Source organism: Saccopteryx leptura, chromosome 6 (assembly GCF_036850995.1).
Source record: "Saccopteryx leptura isolate mSacLep1 chromosome 6, mSacLep1_pri_phased_curated, whole genome shotgun sequence".
Lineage (NCBI taxonomy): Eukaryota > Metazoa > Chordata > Mammalia > Chiroptera > Emballonuridae > Saccopteryx > Saccopteryx leptura.
The window spans coordinates 166,468,181-166,486,574 of NC_089508.1; the positions used below are offsets into that span (position 1 = coordinate 166,468,181).

Consider the following 18,394-nt stretch of genomic DNA (forward strand, 5'->3'; position numbering starts at 1 on the left):
GTATTTTATCTTCATTGTGCCATCAGTCACGGTATCTTTATAAGGGGAGACAACTTCATTTTATAGGTATGGAAGCAAAGGCCACCTGAGGTCAAGTGGTTTGTCCAAATCATGTGTGAACTAGGTAGGAGCAAGAGCTGAATATAGCAGCAGGTGTCCTGCTGCCAATAGGAGGCAGTGCTCAGACATGTAGACATTTCCAACCCTTGTCTTCTATTGGCAGGGCTTTGAGTATGAGGATGTGTGTGTTTGTATGTAAGCGTCTGAGTTCAGAGATAGTATAGAATTCAATATTTGAAGTTCCTAGCACTAACCTGGACATAACACAGGTGCTTTATAAATTCATGTGGAATGAATGAACAGGTACTAGGAATGTAACCTTGTCTGGCAGGATGTAGTAGCGTTTTCATTTTTAACCATTGTGGAACTGATTATTTTCAATTTCTCATTTTGCCACCCCGTCTCCCTGCAAAAGAATGAAATTTCCCCCCATTACTAACAAATGCATCTATAATAAGCACTGTTCTTTAACTGAAGCTGCAGGATAGGAAGAGGAAAGATTTTGAAAGTAGAACTGAATTTCAGTCTTTGGGCATCTTTGTAAACTTCATGCCGCCACTGGAGTCTAACGAACAAATACAGCTACTTCTGCTGCCATCACAAATACTACTGGTATTTATTGAGCATTCACCTAGAGCCAAGGGATGTGCTAGGGGTTCTTATATGCATCATAGTATTTAATCTGCACAATACACCTGGGAGTCAGGTCTTAGTCTCCTGACTTGACCCTGGCTCAGAGACATTGAATCTCTGTGCTGTGTCACACAGCCTGTCAGGCAGCGGTAGAGGACGGTAATGACTGCTTTGAGTGCTTGATGGCCAGCCCTCCATCAACAGCAGCTATTATGATAATGCAGGAGTCCTCGAGGCACTTAACACAGTGAGTGCACAGCATCTCAGTATGGGTAAGTTTATGAGATCAATTCTCTCCCTCCCTGATAACAAAGACAGTCAGCATAAAAGTGATCTCTGCTCATAGGAAGAAGAAACTTAAAGATGGGTTGGGAGTGAGAATGTGGGAAGTGATCACATTGTTCCAGAATTAAAATTGTCCTTTGGAGAATGTACTTTTCAGCATTCAGCTATGGGGGTGTGTGTCAGTGGGGAACAGGAAACAGTCTAAGACATAGTTTATGAATTCCACAATTTACCCATGGTGTATCTTGATGTGCTATATAGGCTTGACTATCACTAAGAACAGTATGGAACATTCTTCCTTGCTCTGCACTAAGAGAGATCTGTTGCTTTATGTTCAGCTTTTGGGCAAGTGTGGTATCCTGCTGTGTTCCAGCAGAGAGCTGCCAGCAGAGAATCATAACACGAGCAGTGCTATCTGCTGACACGAAGGACAGGACTACACTTACAGCCCAGACTTGGCTTCTTGCCTCTGGGGGAGGCACCCAGCCACGGGGCTCACGGACAGCCTCCCTGCCACACCGCCGCTTGCCTACTCCAGCACTATCCAGTTCTCTCTCTGCCATATCGCTTTGTTTCCTCCAAGCCTGTTGTCTTCTCTAATCTCACTTCTCATTTGTTTACCTCCACGATGCTGCAGGAACAAGAAAGAGCACGGAGCAGAGGATGTTAACCAATCTTCACCCACTCCCTGGTCTCTCAGAAAGGTGGGAAAGAGGCCAAACATTCTCAATTTCTTGAGGCTTCAGATAGATTAAAAAGTAAGTATGCCTAAAGGGGGCTAGCAAAAGCAGTTGTTTATTTTTTCACAATTTTGACACAAAATAATATGAAGCAATACTGTGCAAAGAATAGGGTATTTACAGGGTTTATTAAAAACTACGAATTGAGGGTGTGTGGTCCAACCATGGGGTCACAAGGTTAAGGCTGTCTAGTGAATTTTTTCAATCCTCAGAGAGTGTCTCTGTGAGTGTATATGCAATCTTACTTCGAAGAGAAGGTTCATAGTCAAAGTTTGCAGATTGCTGGGAACATAAGTCCCTGGCCACGTGCTCCCCCCCTCCATTCTCTCTCATAGCTCTTGCTGAGAGGCTCTGCCCCGATGGGGAATGCAGACTTTTATGCTTATGTGTTCATTTTCCATTCCCCAGAAAAGGTTAAGAACTCGTCACCAAAAATAGCTTAACCTATGAAACCCAGATCAATGATCAGAGCTTCTTATTTTTGAAATTCATGATATTCTTTTTTATAATTGTAGTATTTTGTTATCTTTGCAATATAATTTCATGTTAACAAGTCTTTTAAATGACTTGCTGTTTTTTGTTTCCAACTGTATAGTAATCTTGAAATTCTTTAATTGTTTTGCCTCTTCTGTATCCCTATTCCAGAATATATAAGGTTAAAAACAGGACACTGATCCTACTGCACGGGCAGTGGGCTGAACCCCACCCTGCTGCTCCACAGCTGCGTGAGGCTGTGGAGGTGTTTTCTCTCACTGGTCCCCAGCTTCTCTGAGGAGCTGGTGATTTCCATTTCTCAAGTTCCTTTTAGTTTCCAAAGGCTGTGGTTTTCTTACTCCCATCCTCCACTCCATCTCAAATTGTCATGATACACTGCTCTACTCTGTTGGAAATAAAATAATACTCGTTTACTTTAAACTACAACCAGGCCCAAAACTTCACAGGTGTGGTTCAGACTTATTTTTTCCTTGACCTGGTGGCAACTAAATGTTTGTTTTTTCATCCTGGTGAACAGTGTGTTTCCGATAATACTGAAGCCACTACAAAAACTTTAAAATTAAGGTGGAAAAAAATCCAACTTTTAGCTCAGTTAAGTTGCCCGATACAGACCTGCATTGATAGCTTAGGGACAGTAGATGGCGATATAAGTGTATCAAATAATAAATGTTCTCTTGATTGGTCCAGCATTTAAGATCCCAATGATTGAGGCCAGAACAGGTTAATACTTAGTGGAAAAAAAAAAAAAAAAGTCTAATTTAATCAGGTGTTGGAGTGTTAGCTAATACCATGAATGTATTCCATAACCTGATAGTCATTGAAAGAAAAGATTGTTAAACTAGAAATTCATCTGACTGCTGAGTCTTTTCAAGCGAAATCTTGAGGGGAGAGTTGGCAATTGGCAATAAACACATGTATTGGGTAAAATGTATCTAATTCAACTTCCTTCTTTTTTTTTTTTCTTTTAAATAGCATTTGTTTGGGATGGAGTGTGGCTCACATGGACTATTCATAGACGAAGGACAATATTCTTATTAAGAATGTGAGTCCTAAGACACTGGTGTTTTGAAGGGGAAATGGCTGACTTACTGTAAACTCTTGGCGGGGCCATTATTGACTGGCAGGATCAACTGGAAGCACTTTGTTAGTGGATTAGGTTGCCCTGGAAATGCCTTCCTGAAACTCTAATGATGCACTTAAGGGAGTCCTCTGGGACAGGAGTCAACTATCTCTTAGCAGGCCTGTCTTCCACCAGAGACCTCTTGGGATGAGTGGGGAGGGGTTGGGGGCACAGCCAAGGAGGTGCTCAATGAGGAAAGAGCCCCAGAAAGAGGTTGCCAGTTACAACTTCTTACAGGTGAGCTAGATAATGACTTACCGGTGTCAACTGTGGGCATTCTGAGGGTAGGGGTGCTTCATGTATTCTTTTGAAAAAAACATTAATACCAGAAAGACTGTAAATATTTATTTAGCACTTATTTTATTTATGGACAGTGTTTGAGAGAAAATGGTTTAATCCCCTTTCGTTAAACAAAAACCAGCTACTTTATAGTTTGAACGTTGGAGTCGTACTGTGTGCTTTTTTTTTTTTTAACAAGCTTTAGAGAGGAAATTTGCCCTTCAGCAGAAATTCAGTGCCTGTGCAAAAAAGGGTTTGTAGATTTTTCATGTGAAAAATCACTTGCGTTTCGCTCTCCTCTGGTTTGGGGCTTGTTTCTGGAGGATGGAGGTGGCAGTGGGGGTCTGAAGAGAGAAGGCTGAGCGAAGGCCCTCGGAAACTCCCGGCGTCCGCACGGGGCTGGGAGGGAAGTGGCTGCGCAGCGCGGCGTCCCCGCCCCGAGCCCGAGCGCCCGGAGTCGCGTGCCCACGGCCGGCGCGCGGCGGCCCCGTGCAGTTCTGGCGACCTGTCACCGAGGAGGACGTGACTCGGAGCTGTCTCCGCTTTCTCCAAGCCATACTCCTTTAAGATGATGTAATAGTCATTTCCCTGGATGGTTTCTTGCCTGCACTGCTGAAACAACAGCAGCCCAACTGCACCGGGAACTGTGGAACCGCCCAGCTCCGCCGCCCGCCGAGAAGCCCGACAAGCCCGAGCCCAGGACCCGCCGGCATCTCTGCGCTTCGGAGGCACCGGCTCCCACCCGCTCCACCGGCTCCTACCGGTTCCCAGCGGTCCCCAACCGTCCCCAACGGCTCCCAACTGACTGGGAACATGGGAGCCCGTTCGCCCTTGCCGGCAGGTGGGGTGGCTACCTGGGACCCCAGCAGAGCACCTCTGTCCTTCCTTCTGCTTCTGGGCTTTCTGAAAAGCTCCTAAGCCCTGGTACCTTTTGCAACTCTTTTATGGTTTAAGGATTCTTGCTGAAGGTTTGATTTTTTTTTTTCCTGGAGACGCTTTGGTTGAATATTTTTCTCTACTCCTTCAACCCAATCACCTCTCATCACGGTTTAACTTTTTTGTGACTTGTTTTAACTTGAGATTGGAAGTGAATATATACATACAAACATACATACAAATATACATTTATATAAATATATATGATTATTTTCTACAAGCACAGCTCTCTGGCACTTTTCATTGATGGGCTCCTTGTGGCGGTGCATTCTGACTGTTTTACAAATGGGTATTTCTTCACAGGACTGAGTTTCCAGCACCCACTAAGGTAAGTTTTGAGGCTTATGGATTTTCCTGTCCAGCTGAAATGAAAAATCCCCTTTTATAAGATGAAAATTGCATATTCCCTTTTATTGCAGAAATACAAATAGAAATGTTTTCATTGCTGGAGACAGAGATGTATGGATAAACATGTAGATACAGAATAGCTTGAGAGAAGCTATTTTATTGAAGAAGGGCTGAAATCAGTAGTTCCAGGGCTGCTTATGTAAAATAATCTCTCCCTCCTTCCCTCCCTCCCTTTCCCTCCCTTTTTCTCTCTTCCCCGCTCCTCCTCCCTCCCTTCCTCTCCTCTCCCCTCTATAGCAGCTCTCTCTTTTTCTGACTCATGCTGGGTTTGAGGGAATAATTTTCCCTCTTTTCCTTTAGACAGATCTCTGAGTGACTGGGGACTTGGCCTGCCTTGTCTGCCGAGCCTGGGGGAAGATCGAACGGAGATGAGTTGATTATATATTCCATGAAATAATAGCTCACCACCAGCCAGGCTTTAAACTACTTCACCTGTGGACTCTTCTAAATTTTGCTCTCTTGGGGAAAAATACTGGGGTAAGAGGAGGTCGTTTTTAACAAGTTAGCATCCTTCTTCCTCCCTTACAAGTTGATGTGAAGGATAAGGTTGTGACTCCTTTGGATTGTACCTTCAAATCAGAATCGAAGGAACAGAAAAAGAAAGGGGCAATGGCTCTGAGTGGAAACTGTAGTCGTTATTATCCTCGAGAACAAGGGGCTGCAGTTCCCAACTGCTTCCCTGAGGTCATGGAGCTGAATGTTGGGGGTCAGGTTTATTTCACTCGCCATTCCACATTAATAAGCGTCCCTCATTCCCTCCTGTGGAAAATGTTTTCCCCAAAGAGAGACACGGCTAACGATCTGGCCAAGGACTCCAAGGGAAGGTTTTTTATTGACAGAGATGGATTCTTGTTCCGTTACATTCTGGACTATCTCAGGGATAGGCAGGTGGTCCTGCCTGATCACTTTCCAGAAAGAGGAAGACTGAAAAGGGAAGCTGAGTACTTCCAGCTACCAGACTTGGTCAAACTCCTGACCCCTGATGAAATCAAGCAGAGCCCGGAGGAATTCTGCCATAGTGATTTTGAAGATGCCTCCCAGGGAAGCGACACGAGAATCTGCCCCCCTTCCACACTGCTCCCTGCCGACCGCAAGTGGGGTTTCATTACTGTGGGCTACAGGGGGTCCTGCACCATGGGCAGAGAGGGGCAGGCAGATGCCAAGTTTCGGAGAGTTCCCCGGATTTTGGTTTGTGGAAGGATTTCCTTGGCAAAGGAGGTCTTTGGAGACACTTTGAATGAGAGCAGAGACCCTGACCGAGCCCCAGAAAGATACACCTCCAGATTTTATCTCAAATTCAAGCATCTGGAAAGGGCTTTTGATATGTTGTCAGAGTGTGGATTCCACATGGTGGCCTGTAACTCCTCAGTGACAGCATCTTTCATCAACCAGTATACAGATGACAAGATCTGGTCAAGCTACACTGAGTATGTCTTCTACCGTAAGTGCAAAGGTTCTTTGTATTTTTCCTGTGTATCGATTCTCTTTACAGATGTGTCTGGTCTTTGTGTTCAGTCAATGTCTATGGAATACTGTTCTGGGATTTTTTTTTATTTAACTTGAGGTATAACTTGAGTATTAGAACATGTAATTCAATTCTCATGTCTTACCTAAAGAACCTTTTATCTGTTTTTCCAGTGAGGTCAAAGAATATTCAAAAGCCTCAAAAATCCGAAGATGCAAATGATATTGGTCTAGATATTATGTGGAATGAAAATAGACATGTGTATCTGTTTGCCAAATATTGAATTGTGAAGATAAGACGATGGTTAGAACTTGGCTGTTGGTTCGCGGAGGTTGGTAGACTCAGAGTGGATGAAGAGCTGCTGTCTCTTCTTTTATCCGAACTTTGGGGTCTATTAAGCTGGTTTCTGAAGACTTGCTTTCAACATGGGTTTTGAAAACACAAATGAATGTTATACCGAATGATGTGGTTTTGGCTAGATGGCAGTATAGACTGATGAAAGACCCCTCTGCTCCCCCCCCACTCAAGTCTAAAATTTGCTTTTATAGGCTTTGCAAATCTGCTATTTGATTCTTTAGTATTTTGTACTGAGACTTGAGTTGCACTGCAGACTAAATTAAGCTGAACTTCATTTAAGATGCATCTAAAAGGAGCTAGAACCTTGAGAATTGTCAATCACATGCAAACATCTAGACAGCTGAGGTGATACGATGACTGACGTCAAAGAAAACCAGAGGGGAATAAAGGAAACTGTTGGATGAAGCTCTTTAGTTAGGTTTCCTAGAGGTCAGTTCATTTGCTTAAATGACAACTTTCGGTACAGATTGCCTTGTTTTATGAAATGTCATTATTTTAGATAAATTATAAGCCACTGACCTCTGAAAGGAGAACAGTAAGTCCATCTATAAAGTTCATAGTTTGATTTCACTGCTGATATTCAACTGGCCTGGGAGTTGGGAAGTGAATCCATAAGTAATGTTTCTAGTGTTAACATTCAATTTCCTCTCCTTACTTTAAGGCAAACCCATACAGTTAGGGGGTTAAAATGTCTGAATTTATTTAAACATAAAGGTACAAATGAATTTCTTGGACTCATTGTTGCCTATAATTGTGTTTATTTCTTTGGAGATGGTGTAGGGAACCCTGGTGAATTGCTCAGTGGGAAGCGTGTTCTGTACAGAGTTGTCACATGTTGGGTGTTTAGAAGTGAAGTCGTATGGTTCATATAGAAAGGACAGCCTGTGCAGACACATGAAGTCAGCCACCCATTCTGGAGAGTACTGATGTGTAGTAGTAACAGGCATGATTTGGTCCAATAACCCTATCTGTGGCTTTATCTATAGTCTATATCTCCCTCTGTGCTGGGTGAATTTCCCACTAGTATAGAGATAAGATTCCAGCTTTTTAGTCTTCTGTAAAGGAAGCTGACATTATTTGTGATTCTGTAGAACAAATATATTCTCACTTTTTGGAAAAAATGCACCTTGGAATGCAAATCTAGGTTTGTGATATTTACCTTGTTCTTAAATTTCTAATATTTGAAATCAGCATCTTAAAAAAGTTTCAGTTAAGTAAAAACATACTAGCTCTACCCCCCCCTAAAAAACCACAATTGATTTCTAATCATTTGTTGATCTAATTGAGACCCAGAACCTGAAGTACATTTACCTCCTAGCTCAATGAACATTCCTGTGCCCATCGAAGACTCATACATATCGAACTAACATTGTGCCCTCTTTAGGTTGCTCTGGACTGGGCTCTGTTCTCCGAATCTTATAATCACTTCTTTCTTTGTTGGACTGCTGAGAGGTTACTGAGGGGCAGTTTGCTCTTCATCTGTCTATGAACAGACTCGCACACAACACACACAGCAACTTTATAGTGCACCGCATATATGTTGTGATGATATACTTCCCCTTTGTGCCTAACATCCAGAGCTCAGTGTTAACTCTTCCTCTGTCTTAGGACCAACAAAACTGACAGCTGGCTTTCTAGGGTGCATAACAGCTTTCATGCAGCTGCTTAGCCATGATTATTTAATTAGAAGCTGCCAACTGTGCCTATATAAGCATTAATTCATCAAGCTGTTGTGCTCCTGTTATGGGCCAAAACTATTGGGAGGTGCTCTAAAGCTGACTTTAGATACAGACTTTGGTGAGCAAACCCTAGCCCCATTGAGCCCCACCAAGAGCTATAAAGCCCAGGCTTTTGTGCACATGCTGAGTGAAGAGCTCAGAGTGCAGGAGCTGCAGCCTGCCAGATTCCAAAGGGCAGCATCCTAGGAAGTGCCCCTGCATCCTCACAAAACCAACCAACACACACACACACACACACACACACACACACACACACACACGCACACGCTCTTTGCAGAACAACTCAACTTGTTATTAGGTTAAATTTTATATAATAAGTATGTACATTACATACACACACACACACACACACACAGAGAGAGAGAGAGAGAGAGAGAGAGAGAGAGAGAGAGAGAAAGTGACTCCTTAGATCCAAGATCAGAGGAATTAACTCCAAGCAACCAGACTCTTCTAATAACTCAAGGACAATGCAGAGTTACTTTGCCTGGATCCATATCACAGTAAAAAAAATAAACATTGAGGAAATAATATATTGCACATAGTGATTGATAGTCGTGGGGAGACACCCTTCCTTATCTGTTTTCCCCCCAAGTTTTCCAAGGGAAAAATGAGAGACCAGTATCTCCCTGTGTTATTAACAGGCTAGATTCTTGCCTCATTTACTCCTCATGTGGACCGAGATTTGCTGGTCAGCATCAGGTAGTTTTGACTGAGCGTGTTAGGTAAGGTAGAATTACAAACAATTAAAGTCAACAGATACTTGTACTGTTTTTCAGAGGGCAGTAAGAAACGGGTTTGTTACCCACCAGTGTTACCAATGGGTAAACATTGTGTAGCCACCAAAATGTGCTATGTGAGATGCTATGGAGTATGATTCACATATCAGCAACCAAGAAAGCGTGATACAGGGACACAGAAATGCCTATTTTAGAACTGCTTCATAGAGTATTTTAGATACCTTCTTTGTTTTAGTTTGAAACAATGAGAAAGGTGCCTTTCCTTCTTTCCCACCCAACTAGCTAAATAATTATCTCTTCTCTCTTCAAGTGTTGTGTAGAAGGCAGTATCAGACACATCAGAGAATGCCGTCTTGATTCACCTCTAAATGAAATGGGAGCTAAGTAATTTGGAAAAGAGAAGTCCTGATTTTGAACTAGATACTCAATAGCCATTCACACCACTTAGGAACAAAATCACAGGTGCATGGAAATAAATGAACCTCTTATTTAGAGCCATCTTCCAATCCCAGACAGAGCGGGAAGATTGTTCTGGGTTGGAGAGAATTATGCACATTTCCTTAATCCTACTCAGGAGTGAGTTACTTCAGACAAATGCCTGAAAGCACTCAGATTGAAAGGCATTTGCCTCTCATAAAACTGTGATAACATGCCCACAAGTAGGGAGTTTAATTCATAGGACGCTTACTCCGAGTTCTGTGAATTCTAGAGACACCAATTCATCACCTTTTCAACAAATTGCTTCTTGTAGGTACATTTTAACCTTTCTTCCCTTTACTTCGTTTCCTTAAATTTAAAGGGTTGTTGCCACAAAAGTCTCTAAATTGCTTTTTTCCTGCACAGTAAGATATGTTCAGGGCTGCTGAATGAGATGAGGTGTTGGAGAAAAGTAGATCAGGGATGATTTCTCAGTTGCACAGCCTTGCATTGGGAAGGAATGTATGGTTCTGGCCACTGTGAATAACCTAACACTGGCTTTACAAGCTTCAGTAAGTGAAATCATATAGTATTTGTCTTTCTCTAACTTACTGCACTTAGCCTCACACCTTCTAGGTCCGTCACATTGTTGGAAATGGTAAGATTTCATTCATTCTTTTTTATGGCTGAGTAACGTATCATCGTATTTATGTATGTACCACATTTGTTTTATCCACTCGTCTATTGATGGACACTTAGGCTGCCTCCATATCTTGGCTACTGTAAATAACACTGCACTGAATATAGGGGTCCAATATAAATATAAATATATATATATATAAATATATATATATATATATATATATATATATATATATATATATATATATTTGAATTAGTGTTTTGGATTTCTTCATATAACTATACCCATAAGTGGAATTCTGGGTCATGAATGTCAACTGTAATTGAAAAAAAAAATTTTTTTTTTCCATAAGTGGGTGTATTTTTAATAGGAAAACAGGTGGAACTGCATCTAATCTGAAATAATTCTAGTTCTTTTTCTCCTGGCTAATTGAAAGATACCAATGCTAACTTCAATTTTTGTTGCCCATGGAGATAGGAGTTGGCACATTCAAAATGAAGCAATAAAACAAGCTAATTGTGAAGATTTGGTCTCTTGTCACCACTGACATCGCTTTCTGTGATGACTTTTTGTCATACTACCTAGGGGCTTTCTTCCTCCTGTTTTAGTCATATCTGCTTTCACGTTCTTTCTCTCTGTGTTCTAACCAAGACTGCTGTCAGTAAAAATTCTGCTGTTATATTTAGGATACTCTCAAAGCATGGTGTTACTTTTCTTAAGGGCTTTTGTATATAAGAAACCTTTTCATAGTTGAAGATCTGGTGACTGTGTGGCTGGAAGGTAGTTTCTTAAGAGTTGAGATGTTCTGGCTCTGGCTGGTTGGCTCAGTGGTGGAGCGTTGGCCTGGTATGTGGAGGTCCCAGGTTCGATTCCTGGCCAGGGCACACAGGAGAAGCACCCGTATACTTCTCCACCCTTTCTCCTTCCCTCTCTCTCTCTTCCCCTTCTGCTGCCAAGGCTCCATTGGAACAAAGTTGGCCCAGGCGCTGAGGATGACTCCGTGGCCTCTGCCTCAGGCACTGAAATGGCTCCAGTTGCAACAGAGCGATGCCCCAGATAGGCAGAGCACTGCCCCCTAGTGGGTATGCAGGGTGGGTCCCAGTCGGGCGCATGTGGAAGTCTGTCTCTCTGCCTACCTGCTACCACTAAAGAAAAATACAGAAAAAAAAAGTTGAGGTGTTTTAATTGAAAAATATAGCACCATTTAAGTGTAAAGCTTCATCATAAAGTCAGGTTAGACCCATACTTGGGCAGATATTGGATGGTTATGGTAGCTATAATTTCTTCCTATGTCTTTAAGATGCTGTACTCTGAACATTGGGTTCAATATAACAGTGATGTAACCATGTTAGTAAAATATTTTATTACGTTTTATATTTATATTGTCATGTTTTCTCTTTCATGCCAAACAAGACATTAACTGAGTGCAATCTCTGTGGAAAACAATTAAAGTAGTTTCTTCCAAAAAATAAAAACTAGTTTCTTCCTAGGTCTGTAGCATTGCTGAATGAATTTGGCAGCAAGGGAAGTATCTACATATGGACAGAAAAGGGAGGTCTCTGAGATTGCCCCCAAGTGCCTCGATATGTTAAAATAAAACACAACTGGAAAGAGAAGACCAAATGCTTCTGACAGTCTAATAAAGTTTGAATTTTATCAAAGGAATTAGAAATGGAAATTGCTGATAATGTGCTACAAAGCTCCATTTGGAACACCTCCAAATGCGAACTGTGGAGAGCAGTGACTTGCATAGGAGAGAGTGCCAGTCCAATGCACAGCAAGAGGTTCCTTCAGAAACCGATAGGTGAATGCTCAGTTCCTGCCGCAGCATGGACTGGTGTTCTTTTTCTTTTGTCCTTGCTGGAGCTTTCCTCAAGTGCTGGGTTTCTTGGCAAGTCAGTTAAAAAATTTTAGTGCAGAAATCTTAAAATGCATCCAAATGCTGAGCACCCAGCTCTAATAATTATGATTATTACAAGACCGATCTTGTTTATATATATATTTATATATATATTCCTACCTACTTTCCTTCCTGTGTGCACTGGATTATTTTGAAGCAACTCTCATACAGCAATCATTTTATACATTCACAAATACTATACTATAGTTTCCAAAATAAAATGAACTAAAAAAAGTAACACAATGCAATTACCACATGCAAAATTAACACAGTAAGTCCTCACTTAACATCAGAGATAGGTTCTGTAACTTTAGGCAAAATGATTAGTGAAACTAATTTTTCCATAGGCTAAGTGATATAAACAAGAGTTAGGTTCCTGTGGGATCTCATCAACATATAATGGAATGGCATTGAACAATAATCGTTGTTTGAGGACTTGCTGTAATTCTTTACTATAATTTAATAGCTAGTTGATGTTGAAACCTTTTATTTTCTCACAATATTTTTTTTTAAAGTTGGCTTGTTTGAGGCTCTGGCCAGTGGATCAGGGGATAGATCATTGTCCCGGTGTGCCAAGGTCATGGGTTCAATCACTGGTCTCGATCCCCAGTCAGGGCACCTTTGAGAAGCGATCAACCAAATGAGAACCACAACCAAAATGGAACAACTAAGTGGAACAATGAGTTGATGCTTCTCTCCCTCTTTCTCTCCCTTGCTTTCTCTCTCTCTGTCTCTTCACTCCCCCCCACTCTCTAAAATCAATGGAAAAACTAAGAAACAAAAAGTTGGCTTGTTTTGATCAAGACCCAGATGAGGTCCATTCATTACCTTTGGTTGCTATTTCCTTTCTCTTTGTTGGAGGGAGAGGACTAAAAAGGGGGCAAATATATCAGTGACAGAAAATGATTTGACTCTGGGTGATGGGTACACAACCTAATCAACAGTTCAAATGCTATAGAAATGTTTACTTGAAACCTATGTACTTTTTTTTTTTTTTTTTTTTTTACAGAGACAGAGAGAAAGGGATAGATAGGGACAGACAGACAGGAATGGAGAGAGATCAGAAGCATCAATCATTAGTTTTTCGTTGCGACACCTTAGCTGTTCATTGATTGCTTTCTCATATGTGCCTTGACCGTGGGGCTACAGCAGACCAAGTAACCCCTTGCCCAAGCCAGCGACCTTGGGTCCAAGCTGGTGAGCTTTCTGCTCTAACTAGATGAGCCTGTGCTCAAGCTGGTGATCTCGGGGTCTCGAACCTGGGTCCTCCACATCCGAGTCTGATGCTCTATCCACTGCGCCACCGTCTGGTCAGGCAAAACCTATGTACTCTTATTGATCAATGTCACCCATTACATTTAATTTTCTAAATAAAATAAAAATAATAAAGAAGAAAAAAATCATATTCATATAACTTATATGCAACAAAGTGGTAAAATATATATCTTAAATGTCTTTTAATCTCCCTTTTTCTCTCCTTTTCTCTTCTGTCTGCCCCCATCCTTTTCCAGTTTGTTTGAAGAAACCAAGTTGTCTATCATGTCGAATGTCCCGCACTGTGAGTCATGCTGGTCTGTCTCTATCTCTGCAATACCATAAATGCATATTTTTCTGACCCCCATATTTCCTGTGAATTTGTTATATTTATATAGATGCTAGAGACCTGATCAGATTCAAGTTTATTATTTCTGGCTAGACAACTTCATGAGTGATGGCAAGTTCACATGTAATTTGCTTTGGCAGACTGAAAAGCTATATGCTATGGAGGCCAGGGAAGGGCACCTTTATATTGCTAGTTTTTAAATATTTATTATATGGATACATAGCACTTGGTGTCTATTTATTATCTTTATTGTCCAAGTGGATTCTGATGATATGGCAGGAATAAAAATAAAAGACCCCTATTTGTCTTTCCAGCCATTCAAGAACAATCTGGTCCTTGACTGCTCTCCTCGTTAGACTGGGCTACTGTAAGGGTGAGCCCAGCCAGATGTGCACTGGGTCCTGTTGACTGGGGTAGGGGGTCATTTTGGGTGGGAAAGTTTGCAACCTAGTTATTCTAGCTTATATTCTTGGATTCTTTCAACTGTGCCAAAGCTCCACTACATTCATCTGTTTTTCCCAAACCGCTTCTCTCCCTGTGTTTGTTTGTTTTTTTTATCTCAGTTGGTGGCAATTCAGTCACCCAATTGCCCGGGGAAGAATGAAACCTGGTTGTCATCGAAGACTCTTCCTTCTCCTCAGCTGTATATACTCTCCGGTCTATGACAAGTCCTGCTGGTTCCTCGTCTCTCTCTAGTTCATCGTTTCTTTTCATTTCCAGTGATCCCACTCTGGGCCAGACCGCAGCATTGCATTTCTAGACTGCTGCAAAGAAACTGCAAATTCCCACACCTCATGTCTGTGGCCCCTTTGGATTTTTTCTCTCTACTGCAAACATGGTGAGATTTCTGTACTATGAGTCTGACCATGTCACTGCTCTCTTAAAGTTCTTCATTGCCTTCCACTGCTCTTATATTTAAATACAAACTCCTTGCCATGAATCATGGCCCTTCATGAATTGATTGCTGCTTCCTTTCCTAGAATCCTGTGTTGCCATCCTGCCTGCTGCATTTTTAACCTTGACTATCTGCGATTTCTTTCAGTTCCTGGATGCTGTCACGCACTTGTTCCTTCTGTATATTTTGTAAGCGATCTTTCCTCTGCCTTCAGCTGCCTTTATTAACTGGATACTTGGTCCCACTCTAGAGGTGCCTTTTTGGGGAAGCCTTTCCTAGCCATGTAATTGGATTAGGCGCCCCTTATCTTTGCCCCGTCTGACCCTATTTTTCTTCCCCATAGCACAAATAATACTGTATCTTATTTGCTTGTCTGTCTCTCCAACATGAGGACTGTAAGCTCTGGGAAGATACACCTGTCTGTCATGTTCATCATGACAGTACCTGGGGACAATGTAAGACCTCCGCAAATATTTCTCAGAAGAATGAAAAGCAAATGCCCATGGCAGAGCTCTGTTAGGGTCATGATGCCACGGCCTTGAAAACACCATTACATTATTTATTAACGGGAGAACTGAAGAGCAGTTCTCTTCAGTTTAGTAATAATAGTGGTGTGTCCCAATATCACTGAGTGCTCCTGGTCCCAGGCTGAGCACTTTACATATGAATTGGAATTCTTACCAAAAGATGCTCTGCTCTTAGCACTTGCACAGAGATTCTAGCTCAAGGGAACCGAGGAGAACACGAGCAGCAAAGTCTCCTGGGCTCTCCTTTTAGTTGGTTCACCCAAGGAGGAGCACATTGTAGCTGGAGTGGGGCCCAGGTCTAAAGAATAACCCAGGAGGGACTCGGGATTCAGAAAAGTGCCACAAAATTGAGAAAACAGCCCCAGTAGGAAAGGAATTTTACAAGAATACAGAGTATGCTGTGAGCAGGTCACCTTAATTTTCTTACTGCTAACGGATTCATGTCTTCCTCCCCACCTTCCATAAACATTCAGTGTCATTTTTTAGTGTCGGAGAGGCAGCATGGCATGGTGGCTTTGGAGTCCAGATTGCTCAAGGTTGAAGCCCTAGCTATTTGATCATTGGCATATTACTCCCGTGCCTCAGTTTTTTCACCTGTAAAATGGAGATGGCAACAGTAATACTTGCTTCTCAAGGTTGTTATGAAAATCAAGTGGGTTGAGATGTATAGAGTGGTCATGACAGCGCCTGGCACCCAGTCATTGCCATGAAAGTGTTAGTAAATTATAAATACTGGCACAGACGAGACACAGGTGGTTCCTCTTAATTGCTTACCTGATTCTTTCTAATAAGTTGTGATGGATACTTTTCCCAGTCTGTTGATTCTATGCATATTGAAACGAACAAACAAAAACATCTTGAAGAAGCTTTTTAAGAGGAAATTCAAGCTATTTATTTTAATTAAATCTGAATAAACACATGTCTTTTCTTCCCCCTGGTTATTTCATGATGGAAGTCATTACTAGTGGCTTTTCCCCCACCTTGTTTTTAACTTGTGGCTTTTCAGAACCTACAGTACTATGTGGTAGAATTAAAAATTAAGAATACAATTAATATTTTTAAAATTTCACTTAGAAAATTGAATTTGATGGGGTGACATTGATCAATAAGAGTACATAGGTTTCAGGTAAACGTTTCTATAGCATTTGAACTGTTGATTATGTTGTTTACCCATCACCCAAAGTCAGATCATTTTCCATCACTGTATATTTGTCCCTCTTTACTCCCCAATTTAAATTACATAATTCATTCACTGCCGAATTAGAATAACCTTTTATGAATTTCAGCCGAGAGTGTCTTCTCCTTCATGATGAATGGTTATTGAATGTGCCACTGGAAATAGGATCATTAAAGTTGTTCCAGGAATGAAAACAAGACATGTTCCTCACACTGCGAGTTGCTATGCTGTGTGGTATTAAAAGGAAATAAGAGTGACTTAATGGGGGCTGAACCATGTGACCCATTTAAAAAAGCTGCCCCATGTGACGAAATTTATACTGTTCTATTTTATTCTTCAGTCCTATTCCAAAGTAGAAAGTTCTAGTAATTTTTCCATCTTAATTTATATATTTATAGATATCTTTTATTGTGAGTATATCTGCTATAATGAGAACTAGTTACACTGATGAAAATACGAGGCAAATGCATAACTTGGTAGCACATTTAAGAGACTTTCAGACAGTTGTGTATTGTTTTAAACAATACTGTAGACTGTCCATATCAACACTTAGAGAACTAAATTGAGAAAAGGAAAACCAGGCTCTGGTAATGGTGACCTTCCTGTAACGGGGACCCTGGAGCAGCAGAGAAATTGTGACTGGGAGAAGGGACATGGGTCATTTGGATGTCAGAGGGTGGCAGAGGCATGAAATGAAAACTGAGGGACTACTCTAGACTTGGAGAACTGAAAATCCTCCAAACAGAAAAGTTGGTGGCAGAACAGCACCAATCACCGTCAAGCATCGTGGCTAATTTTCTTGTCGTTTAAGCATTCAGTTACATCAGCAGGAGAAATTTCCCTATGGGCATGTGCCTGCAAAGTTATACTGTAATGCAAATGGAAAAGAGATTTCATTTCTCATTAAGTTACTTTCTAGCTAACTAGCTGAGATATCTTTTTTTTCTTTAAAAAGAGGTATACCTGTGTGGAGTTGTACAATTTGTCAAGCTGCAGTGAAATAAAAAGATATTCATGTTTGCATAAGAAAAATATGCCTTAGAAAATGAGCAGTTCTGCTTAGCTTTTCTGGATAGATACTCCTTTGGCATGGAGCAGTAATGACTGATGCTATAATGCGTGATGCTTTCAACACTTTTTCTAAGTGAGAGGAGGGGAGATAATGAGACAGATTCCTGCTTGCACCCTGACCGGGATCCACCCGGCAACCCCCATGTGAGGCTGATGCTCAAATCACCCAAGCTATCCTCAGTGCCTGGGGCTGATGTGCTGGGCCCAACCGAGCTATCCTCAGTGCCCAGGGCCAATGATTGAACCAACTGAACCACTGGCTGTGAGATGGAAAGAGGGAGAGAAGGTGGATAGGGAAGGGAAGAGAATCAGATGGCTGCTTCTCCTGTGTGCCCTGACCAGGAACTGAACCCTGGATGTCTGCACACTGGGCTGACACTCTATCCATTCTAAGCAAACTGGCTAGGGCCACTTTCAGCATTTTAAAGACCATTTTTAGGCCCATGAATTCTCAATAATGTAAAATATTTATTTACTTGAAAAGATCTGATTGTTTCACCCTTACTGAGGACTGACCTTATAATATAAAGCACCCTTTTTTTAGAGTTGTTTAGTTAAGGTGGATAGAAAATACCATATCTGTATGCAACAAATCAAGATTTTGTTTCCCATGTACCAAGTGTCTTTCTTTTAATTTTTTTCCAGTGACAGTTAATATTCAATATTATATTAGTTTCAGGTGTACAGTATAGTGGTTAGAGTTAACTTACGAAGCGAACCACCACAGTATTATTGATTACATTTCCCATGTTGTATTTACATCCTCATGACTATTTTCTAACTACTAATTTGTACTATTTAATCCCTTTCACCCTTTTCACCCCGCAACACTCCTACCTGGCAACCATCAGTCTGTTCTCTGTATCTATGAATCTGTTTCTGTTTTGTTTATATTGTTCTTTAGAGT

General features: G+C 41.4%; 1 protein-coding gene across 1 annotated transcript in view; it reads left to right on the forward strand.

The window, feature by feature from the left end:
• Window positions 1-4,625: 4,625 nt before the first annotated feature.
• The window catches only part of KCTD16 (potassium channel tetramerization domain containing 16), a 255,602-nt gene continuing 241,833 nt past the window's right edge, over window positions 4,626-18,394 (forward strand). The window contains exons 1-2 of the mRNA XM_066342224.1: window positions 4,626-4,876; window positions 5,257-6,397. Coding sequence (XP_066198321.1) covers window positions 5,566-6,397 — 832 coding nt within the window. The 5' untranslated portion in view covers window positions 4,626-4,876; window positions 5,257-5,565. The remainder of the gene's footprint in view (window positions 4,877-5,256; window positions 6,398-18,394) is intronic.